Below are 11473 nucleotides of genomic sequence, written 5' to 3' on the forward strand. Positions count from 1 at the left end.
TTATCCAGTAACTTTTATTTTCCAGTTTGCCAAGCATTGGACAGAGTCAAATGGTCTGGAATCTAAATCATTAACTCCAGTATTATGCACAGCATCTGCCAATAAATTAAAGAACAAAGAGAATGTATATACTCCTAAGTCTGCTGTAAAGAATGACGAGTGCTTTTCATTTCCTGAGCCAAAGACTCCAGTTAATAAGAACCAGCATAAAAGAGAAATACTCACTACACCAAATCATTGCAGTACACCCTCAAAAGGTATTTGCTGTGTAGATTAAGCAGTGGTAAAACATCTTGAAATTCCTTCTTCTTATCATGCTAAATAAACATATAGCAGGTCAGAAATGGCTAGCAATGCTCTCAGGAATTGCTAGGAGAAGCCAGGCTGCTTTTTAAGCATATGTTATTTGCATTAGTTGAAATGAAAGCATATTAATCACCTTCGAATTTTTTGTATACTCAGTATACAAAGATGAAAACTGTTTTCATAGATATTGTTGATTAATTTTATTTTCTTGTTCTTATGGAACCAGTGAGAGTAATGCTGTATGGTCATAGAGAGTAATGCTGTATGGTCAAACAAAACAAAACCCCCGATCTGTTTTTAAAAGCTTGGAATCTTATATTTATTATGAAGTGAATATTATTATCTCTAATTGGTATACTTTTAGATCATGAACAAAAAGTTAACTAATGAGTAGTAACCAGATTTGTTAATGCAGGTTTGTCACAAACTATCTGAGATACAAATACTAGAATAAAGCACCAAATTTTGGAATAGGGAATATAAAAATAACCAAAGCTTACAACCTCTTTAATAACTTTTGTCAGCTTTCACAGGGGACTATTCTCTTTGCCTGATGGGAGTTGAAAGGGCTATGAATTGAATTAACACCTCTCAGTAATATATTCATTAAAGGCATAAATACAGATTGACTTTTATTTATAGAAAGGAGAATCAGTAATCATGAAATATTATTTATGTGATCTATTTAGATTTTTCATATGATATTTATGATAAAATCATAAGCACGGCCTCAGTTTTACAGTGAAGAAAAAGAAGAGCCACACATGTAAAGCAAAATGATTTTGTTTTTATTATAAATCATCTGGAAACATTTCTTTAAAGAATTAGAGCCTTAACATCACTGGGCAAGTGATTACAATATTTCTGAGCCAATGAATGAGGTGATATATGCATTATTGATGGAAAATTTGAAACTATAGCATGTCAGCTACATATGGTTTGTGTTTGTTGTTTTTCTAATAGCTAGAAACCAGTGCCTGAAAGAGACCCCAGTTAAAATGCCGGTAAATTCAGCAGGAACAGAGAAGTTAATAACAGGTGTCATTAGCCCTGAGAGGCGGTAAGTGTTCAGTTTTGTATAGCTGGTTTAGTATATGTAACCAGATTTCCTTTTTTCATATATGATAAACCCAGTTAAGGTAAACCATCATGTAGATTCTGTCAGGGACTGTAGGAATGTCTGTATGAACGTGGTCTGTGGCCATTACTGAGGCTGTTGGCACTGCCTTTCTCAGGGTGGAATTGTGAGACTCATCAGCAGTATGACTGGCACCTTAACTTAAAATACAGTTCCTGTGCTGAGGCCCATCTTTCCCTACACTTCTGCCAGTGGAGTATAGACATCCACTAACAAACAGCAGTCACTCAAATAGCAAAGATCCTAAAGGGTGCTTCAGATAAAGCCCATTCCTCTTGTACAAACAGGTCTGCAGCATAGGTGACCTTTCATTATCTTTTATAGCTATTTTTTTGAGCAGGCTCCATTTTGAGGATAATTGGGAGAATTAGAATGTGAACTAGATATTAGATGCTATGGCATTATTATTAATTTTCTTGATATCATAATGATATTGTGGTTATGTAGGAAGATGTCCTTATTCACTGGCGATGTATGCTGAAGTGTTTCAGAGTAAAGGGTTGTAATTTTTTTTTTTTTAATATTCATTCATTCATTCATTCTGTGCCAGGTCTTAGTTGCAGCACGCGGGATCTTCATTGCGGCACGCAGGATCTTTAGTTGCGGTGTGTGGGATCTTTAGGTTGCGGCATGCGGACTCTTAGTTGCGGTGTATGGACTCTTAGCTGTGGCATGCAGACTCTTAGTTGCAGCAGGCGAACTCTTAGTTGCCGCATGCATGTGGGATCTAGTTCCCCGACCAAGGATTGAACCGAGGCCCCCTGCATTGGGAGCACGTAGTCTTGCCCACTGGATCACCAGGGAAGTCCCAAGGGTTGTAATATCTTCAGATGGATTACTTTGATGTACATATTTTTAATGTACTTATTATATATATGTAGAGAAAGCAAATGTGGCAAAATATTAACAATTGTTGACTCTAGAAGGATATGTGGATGGTTATTATACTTTTTGTTCAACTTTTCTATATATTTGACACTAAAAAAAAGGTAGGGGAAAAATAGTTTTGGCAGTTGACTTGGGGGAAAGGTGATAGCTACATTTCAGTGGGAGATGGCTCTCGTGCTCCCTGAGGAAGACTAAGATGGCTTGGCCCAGGCATACCTGAATGAGATGCACCTAACAGCCAGGACAAATGCACCTCTGTGAGGGACCCAACAGGCAGGAAGTCCAACTCTTACTCGTGGGTTCATTGGTTTTTTTTTTAAGGTGTCGTTCAGTGGAACTCAACCTTAACCAAGTACATGTAGAGAATACTCCAAAAAGAAAAGGAACCAGAGTGTTTGGGAGCCTTGAGAAGGGGTTGGATAAGGTTATCACTGTGCTTACCAGGAGCAAAAGGAAGGGCTCGGCCAAAGATGGGCCAAGAAGACTAAAGGTAAGTGGACTGGAATTCTTTAATATGGATTTTAGAAGCTGACTGCTAACTGGACTACTTTTTTTTTTTTAAAGGGAAGTACTGAATGAATGAATTGATTAGTATTTTTTATTTATTTATTCATCCATTTAGCTAATACATATTTTTTGAGCACCTAAAATATACATGTTACTATGCAGTGGGCTTTGAGAATGCAGAGGTAAATTAGATACAGTTGCTCCTTTGGAAGAACAAATAACTAAAATTCAAATATTAAAGTTCACATAGGGGGATTAATCACAGAGGCAAAAGAGGAGGTGGGGAAGCATGGGGCATATATAAGGAACTGCCTTCAGGATGGGGGCTTGAGGTCAGTTGTCCTATCTCTGGTACATAGGAGAGTCCCTGACACATGGGTACCTTTGTAGGCCCTCACGAAATATCTGAATGCATGGGAAGTTAATTTGAACCTTGAGTGTGGTGTGTGTGAGGAAAATAGCAACAGGTCAGGAAAATAGGCTGGCTAAGACGTTTGGACCTTACTTGACAGACTTATTATGTTTTTAGAGCATGTTTAATGTGTCAGTGGTGTGGACAGTATATTTGGTGGGGATAGGAAAAGAAAAAGAAGTGATTAGTAGATATAAGGTACTTCTTACTCTCTTGGATTCTCTCTGAGCATTCATTCAAATATCTAATGAATGACATTTTTGTTTGGGGGAAGTAAGAGGTGAAGGGAAGAATAAGACACAGCTCATGTCTTTGAGGAACTCATAGAGTGGCAGTGAAAACAGGCAGGGATGTTACTCTGATCCACAGGGCTTATTGCTGTAATAAAAACATGTTCCAAGAGGTGTGGGGCCCAGAGGAGGGAAGAGCAGATGGTGGTGTTCCCCATGATGTGGGGACTGGGTCTGTGTTTAGATTTTGCACTGAGAGTCTCATTTTGAGCAAATCTGGGCAGGTTTGGGGGAAGAAAAATGCTGAGCTGCTGGGTGGAAGGGTGCTTCAGGGGAGAATGTTCTGAGATCACATTTATGTCCTGTCTTAAAGTGAGAGAAGATAGGACTTCTCCATTAGTATTTGTTGCCTTGTTGAACTTACATAATGCACTGGAGTTTTATGTTGCATATGGCTGTTTATTAGGCATATTTTATCTTTTTATTCTAAGAATTCTCTAGTTGGAGACAGTTGTGAGGTATTTCAAACCCTGATGTTGGGATTATGAAAATCATGCTGTCATTTCTCTGAAAATATTAAATAAAGAAAATTAAGGAAACTTGTCCAATTATATACATTATTGAAAAGCTCAGTGGTTATCAGATACTAATAGATGATATTCTAAAAATGTTCACCAATGTAAATTATTTGGAACTTGAATGCATTTTTTCAGTAGGAACTGCTGTGATATTAATTGGCTTTCTAGATATTTCCCAGTACTTCCAGGATGTAGGAGAAAAATCACAAGATTGGGAATGAGAAGCCTGGGTTGCAGCCTCAGCTTCATACAGTGTAGCTTGGATAAGTCATTTTATCTCTGACTATCTCAATTTTTTTATTTGTAAAAACTGGAGATAATGTCTATCCTGGCAGCTTCACAGAGCTGGGATATATAAATGAGACTGTCTGTATGAGATGCTATATTGCATATGAAATGCTTTCTAAATATAAGGTGTTCCAGTGTCAAGTATCATTATTATTGTCATTGTTGAGCATTTTAACCCCAATGTAGCAGAACCACAGTTGTAATTAGCACACCCCTAAGATCTGAAGCTTTATCTAACTTTGGATCTTTAACCCTTTCTAATGTTTTAAGTTTTTCAGAACTGAAGGACTTACTTTAGGAGATTATCCTCATTTTCCACCTAGTTCTTTTCTTTTCTTTTCTTTCTTTCTTTATTTTTGGCTGCATTGGGTCTTTGTTGCTGCGTGCGGGCTTTTTCTCCAGTTGCGGGGAGCGGGGGCTACTCTTCGTTGTGGTGCGTGGGCTTCTCATTGAGGTGGCTTCTCTTTATTGCGGAGCACAGGCTCTAGGCGCGTGGGCTTCAGTAGTTGCAGCACGCGGGCTCAGTAGTTGTGGCTCGCGGGCTCTAGAGCGTAGGCTCAGTAGTTTTGGCGCACGGGCTTAGTTGCTCTGCAGCATGTGGTATCTTCCCGGACCAGGGCTCGAACCTGTGTCCCCTGCATTGGCAGGTGGATTCTTAACCACTGAGCCACCAGAGAAGTCCACACCTAGTTCTTAAATTAAAAAATTATAAACTTACAGAAAAGTTAAAAGGATGGTACAAAGGGACTTCCTTGTCTGTTCAGTGGTTAAGACTCCGCGCTTCCACTGCAGGGAGCACGGGTTTGATCCCTGGTTGGGGAGCTAAAATCTCGCATGCTACATGGTGCGGCCAAAAAGAAAAAAAGATGGTACAAAGAACACCTTAATTTTTTAAGATAGAGAATCATATGTAGTTTAGCCCTCTTTTAGGAAGCAATCTATAAAAATCTGAAATTTAAATAGATAAAATAGGATTATTTCTTTATTTTACAAAGGAATCACTTGAATTGTGATTTGAAAGTGTTCAGTTTGTTATTATCTTGAAAAAGCCAATCTAATTTGGTGAAAAAGTCCTGGATTGGAAGCCAAGAGACAGAGGGGCCTGTCATAGCTGTGCCACTTGTTCGTTTTATAACTTGAAGCTGAGGTTCCTGAACTCTAGTCATTTGACAGTCACCTTCATGTCGGCATATCAGCATATCATCTGCACTGTTATTTATCTGGTACTTTCTTTATGTGATGCATTTAAAAAGCAGATTTATAGAGGTATAATTGACATGCAATAATCTGCATATATTAAAAATGTACAATTAATATACTTTGGCATTATATATGTACCTGTGAAACCACCACCACAATCAAGATGACTAACTTTATTTATCTATCTATCTATCTATCTATTTATTTATTTTTGGTTGTGTTGGGTCTTTGTTGCTGTGCGCCGGCTTTCTCTAGTTGAGGCGAGTGGGGGCTACTCTTTGTTGCGGTGCGCGGGCTTCTCATTGCGGTGGCTTCTCTAGTTGCGGAGCACAGGCTCTAGGTGCATGGGCTTCAGTAGTTGTGGCACGTGGGCTCAGTAGTTGTGGCTCCCGGGCTCTAGAGCGCAGGCTCAGTAGTTGTGGCGCACGAGTTTAGTTGCTCCGTGGCATGTGGGATCTTCCCGGACCAGGGCTCGAACCCGTGTCCTCTGCATTGGCAGGCGGATTCTTAACCACTGTCCCACCAGGGAAGCCCCAAGATGGCTAACTTTTTAAAAACTTGTATTTATTTAAAAGGAAACCATATGTCATTAGTTTTTCTAATCATATTTTGCTAAATCTGATTGGAACAAATATATAAATATTAAAATAAAAGTATTTATCCATGTACCACTTAGAGTTATATTGTATAACTCCAGTTATTATTTTTATCACATTTTGGGAAACCCCATCTTAAGAAACTTATAGCTCTTCTTTGGGTCATAGGTTCTTAATGTGAAAAGTAAGGTAGTTGGGTCTTTTCTAACCTCAGCATTTTGTTATTTATAAAAAGAACTGAAATCTGAAAGACATAGAAAGTATAATTTTGTTTGACAGTGAAGGTACTGCTAGAAAGGTAGAGATTTTTTTCTGTCTCCAAAACCTATTAAAACAGTGCCTGGGGAAGTTCCCTGGTGGTCTAGTGGTTAGGATTCCGGGCTTTCACTGCTGTGGCCCAGATTCAGTCCCTGGTGGGGGAACTGAGATCCCCCGTAAGCCGCATTGTGTGGCCAAATAATAATAATAATAATAATTTTAAAAATTAAAATTAAAAAATAAAACAGTGCCTGGCACCTAGTAAGCCATCAATAAATAGTTGTTGAATGAATGGATGGATAGATACTAATTAAGAATGAAGTTATTTCTGGACTTCCCTGGTGGTGCAATGGTTAAGAATCTGCCTGCCAATGCAGGGGACACGGGTTCAAGCCCTGGTCCGGGAAGATCCCACATGCTGTGGAGCAGCTAAGCCCGTGCACCACAGCTACTGAGCCTGCGCTCTAGAGCCTGTGAGCCACAACTAATGAGCCCTCGTGCCACAACTACTGAAGCCCACACGCCTGGGGTCCGTGCTCTGCAACAAAGAGAAGCCACCGCAATGAGAAGTCTGCACACCGCAACAAAGAGTAGCCCCCACTCGCCTCAACTAGAGAAAGCCCGTGCGCAGCAACGAAGACCCAACTCAGCCAAAAATTAATTAATTCATTTATTTATTAATTAAAAAAAGAAATTATTTCTGAGAATTATGCTGTTAGTGAATGAGAAGAAAATAACTTGACATTACTTTTTTAAAGGATACTTGTTATATTCATTCCTTCATAGAATTGTCATAGAATCACCTCCTGGGATTCTGTAAAATTCCTTAAATGATCAAGAAAGAATTAAGGAAACACATGCAACTATATACAAGTGAAATTTTCTAGGCCATTTGTTTTCTCACAGTTTACATTTCAGGAATCTTTATCACCGAGTAGGAAGGGGGAGATAGGTAGAGCTCAAAGATATAGACATTATTTAATATTTATTTACTTATTAAAAAATTGGTAGGAGAGGAAGATGCAAATATAAAAAGGGTGATATGGATGCAGTTACTAATAAACGTGATTTCTCCAAGCTTTCCCAGTGCCATCTCAATCCAACTTACCAAGAGTTGGTTGTAAATTCTTTCAGTGTTTTTCTTGAAATATTTCCACTTGAAACGGTACTATGTTGAGGAGTTTGGGATCTCTAAATGAGGTAGGATGGTCTTTGTGTTGATGTAAAGATTTACTTCTTAACCCCTTCTTTTTCTTTTCTAAGCCTCACTATAACGTGACTACAACCAGATTAGTGAATCCAGATCAACTCTTGAATGAAATAATGTCTATTCTTCCAAAGAAGCACGTTGACTTTGTACAAAAGGGGTAAGAAGCACGCTTGAATCTGTTACTTGATGTCTTTTGAACTTTGAGAAAACATAGGTTGATTCCCCTCTCAACCTATGTTTTTAATATAATTAAAAAATTATAAATTGTTTAACATAATTAAAAAATATATTTCTCTCGCCTCATTTTTCCAAAAAGCTTTTATGGTAGTGTCTGTGTTCATAATTTATTCTCTTTTGTTTTATATGAGCTATAGAAGTTTTTTAAGTGCCCATATTGTCACCACTTTCAAAGTTAGACTTTTCAAAATAGGAAAATCTGAACTTCTTCCAGTTTCTTTTGCATCTTCTATTTTTCTTTGATGTTCTGCTTTACAATAATATTTATAAGTTTTAATCTAAATTTATGAGACACCTCAAACAAATCAAGGATATATATAGACTCCTTCTCTTTATGACGTTCTATGACAGAACTGGTTTTCAGTACTTTAGAAAATTATTTCACCTTAGCTGTTTCCCACTGTTGAGTGAACTGCCATTCAGAGCCTCCTTGGTCACGATCTCATGGTCTGGACAGCCAGAACTCTTCTGGTTGCTTAAGATGTTCATATTTCTAAACATTTCCACTTAGTTATGTCTCTTTAAAATTTCATTATTAAAGCACTAACAAGAAGAGCCACTGATAGATTAACAAAAACATTTAATTGGAACAGTCAGTATAGAGTAAGATTTTAAGAAACAATCTTTTGCAAAAGTAATTTTACTTTTCATTATCTCTAAATGTTGGCAAGCGCTCTTATGCGAACCCTGGCTTTCTTCTTTAGGTATCATTATATCACATCTAACTCTGACCTGTTCTTCATGCTTGGGGTTTATCCACAGCGTTAGAACCTCTCACCAAATCTGTGTTAGAAAGCTTTCGATTATTTTTCCTTCAGCGTATGATCTATCAGATCGGTAACTGGCTATTCACCAGTAATCTGTTCCTCGAACTTCCTGATCCACCCGAAGATCTGCCTTTATCCTTCTTTTTTCTTTTTACCTTCTCTGTTTTTACCTTCTTTGCGACAAAGCAGAATAACAAAAGCTAAATTTTTCAGTGGTGTGGTGTCACTAATCTCGGTTATATTCCATTACTATCTTTTTCCAATGAGGAAAAATCACTTTTTATCTTTGATATGACTAAATTGCTCTATGCTTCATCTTCCCATCAGGAACCTTAACTACAGGGTTTACCTTAACGGCATTTCTGATAGCAACTGCTTATTTTTAGTAGATCAAGCCCCAGAGGACATAACTAAGTTAGTAAGAAAAAGAATGATATTTTAATACACCTTGTAATACGTGACAGATATAAGTAATTTCTCCCCATTTACGTGGAACAGTGCCTAATCGTGTGCCCCTAAATATTTAGGGAACCGAAATTTAGAATTGATCCTGTTGTTTATTGTTTGTATTTATATATTGAAGATCAGTAAGACAATTAAATAAAACTAAAATATAATGTAAACAAATTAAAAGTTGATTTACATGAATTCAATTTATGCAGCTTTGCAGGAACCATACCTATTTCTTAAGATGTGTGGAAGGCTTCATATAGACAGGGCCTTTCCATTATCAGAGTAGTTAATGTGGCAGTTCTAATTATATATGCCATATGTTTCAACCATGGGAATGTACTGTCTCATTGGACTTTCTTTTATAAATCTGCCCTAAAGTGTTGTAATGATCATAACCTCTTATTACTATTAGAAAAACCTCAGAAACATGTGTCCTACCAACAGGTTGCTGGCTTCAGCTTTATTTATATGAAAGACAGACGTTTCTGATGAAGTGCACAAAATAAAATATTCTTAATCTTCCCTCTGCTTTCCTTTGTTGTGAACATTGTGGAAATGGCCTAATGTTCACAGATTGCACCATTGAAAGACTTGCATAAAGGATGCCGGAAGATTTCTTGAGCATGAATGGCATGTATAGCTATGAAAAAAGGGCTTTTCTTTGGAGCAAGGGAGAATTCTGGTAAAACCTTTTCATCTGTATTCTTTTTTGAGATCCTGGTTAGCTTTTGGGAAAACACCAGTCATACTCCATCACTAAAGCATATCTAGGTCATCTGGAAACTGTAAGCAGGACTATATTGCTTAATACGAAATAATGGTTCATTTTCCCCACTGGCCTCCTTAGAGGCTTATAGAAATCTATTGTATTATACAGAATATTCATGGTTCTCCTGCTAACTGGCTTCTTATCTCGTTTTTCACAGCTATACACTGAAGTGTCAAACACAGTCAGATTTTGGCAAAGTGACAATGCAGTTTGAGCTAGAAGTGTGCCAGCTTCAGAAACCCGACGTGGTGGGTATCAGGAGGCAGCGGCTTAAGGGTGATGCCTGGGTTTACAAGAGATTAGTGGAAGACATCCTTTCTAGCTGCAAGGTTTAATTGATGAATGGTTTCCATCCTGCCTGATGAGTATGGGTGTGATACAGCCTACATGGAACCTGGTGTGATGGGTTTGATTTTTAAAGTCCTCTGGAACTGCGAACTCGTTTCTAAAGAGCTATCTTAAAGACCAATATCTTTTTGTTTTTAAACAAAAGATATTATTTCGTGGATGAATCTAAGGCAAGCCCCTCTGTCATTATCTCTTACTGTCTTTTTTAATCATGTGCTTTGTATATTAATAACTGTTGACTTTCTTAGATTCACTTCCATACATGAATGTAAGCTCTTAACTGTGTCTCCTTTTAATGTGTAATTTCTTTCTGAAATAAAACCGTTTGTGAATATAGCAGGCTTCTCCTCTTCTTTGTATTTGATTTTGATCCAAATAAAACCTCAAATGGCTTCTTGACTATTAAGTAGAGACTATTTGGAGTATGTTTTATCTGTTATCAAATATGCCTTGGGTAGAAAAACAGATAAGAATTCATTTGCATAATTTTTTCCTGTCTCTGATTTAAGTAGGATTTATTGAGATCGTTAACTAAGTCACAGCTGTGGTTACCAGAGTTAAACAACACATTTAATATGTTGAATAAAAGAGTATTGACTTCAGTATGTATGTTCGGTCAACAGTGATAACTATCTGGACTATGAACCCCCATGAAATGTTACTTTATAGTAATTTTCCATTAAGACTCAGCGTTGGCCTCAAATTTGTATTTTTATTTCACTTTATTGGTCTCTAAAGGCCGGTGCTCAAGTTACATTTGTATGGATTTTACAAATTAAACTAGTTGGAGAAAAAATAGCACTGTTTCTAGTCAGTAGTGAGGGAATGTTTTGTCATTCATTTATTCAGTAAACGTTTACTAAGTTTTTACAAGCGTTAGGTTCTAGGGCTGAAGATGATACTGTCTAGTAAACTCAAGGAGTTCAGAGTCTATTCGCAAGGCAGATACATCAACCAGTATTTATAGCAGAGAGGGCATGATCAGCTTTGTCTGGAGGAGTAAGGGATGATTTCTTGAAGGAAACAGTATTTGGTCTTGAAGGATATGTAAGAGTTCAATAGAAAGAGAAGACAGAGTGTGACATTCTTGGCAGCACGAACGGTATGTGCAAAGGCATGGAATTATAAAATGGCTTTGTGTGTTCAGGGTGGAGGCAGAAGGTGGTGCAGGGGAAAATAGCAGGAGATAAGAGTTGAAAATTTAGCTGGAAGTAAGTGATGCAAAACTTGAAGGAACTTGAAGGCTCCACTAAACTGTTTGGGTAAAGGAGAACTGTCAAGGGGTTTA

General features: G+C 37.6%; 1 protein-coding gene across 7 annotated transcripts in view; it reads left to right on the forward strand.

The window, feature by feature from the left end:
* Positions 1–10565, forward strand: part of MELK (maternal embryonic leucine zipper kinase) — a 90744-nt gene extending 80179 nt beyond the window's left edge. For 6 of the 7 annotated variants that reach the window (XM_036855650.1, XM_036855656.1, XM_036855654.1 and 3 more), the window contains 5 exons: positions 26–257; positions 1270–1366; positions 2654–2822; positions 7665–7768; positions 9995–10565. In XM_036855650.1, coding sequence (XP_036711545.1) covers positions 26–257; positions 1270–1366; positions 2654–2822; positions 7665–7768; positions 9995–10172 — 780 coding nt within the window. In that variant the 3' untranslated portion in view covers positions 10173–10565. The remainder of the gene's footprint in view (positions 1–25; positions 258–1269; positions 1367–2653; positions 2823–7664; positions 7769–9994) is intronic. The other variant, XM_036855651.1, reaches the window with a different exon arrangement.
* Positions 10566–11473: the final 908 nt, after the last annotated feature.

This window comes from Balaenoptera musculus, chromosome 6 (genome assembly GCF_009873245.2).
Source record: "Balaenoptera musculus isolate JJ_BM4_2016_0621 chromosome 6, mBalMus1.pri.v3, whole genome shotgun sequence".
In the NCBI taxonomy this organism is placed as follows: Eukaryota; Metazoa; Chordata; class Mammalia; order Artiodactyla; family Balaenopteridae; genus Balaenoptera; species Balaenoptera musculus.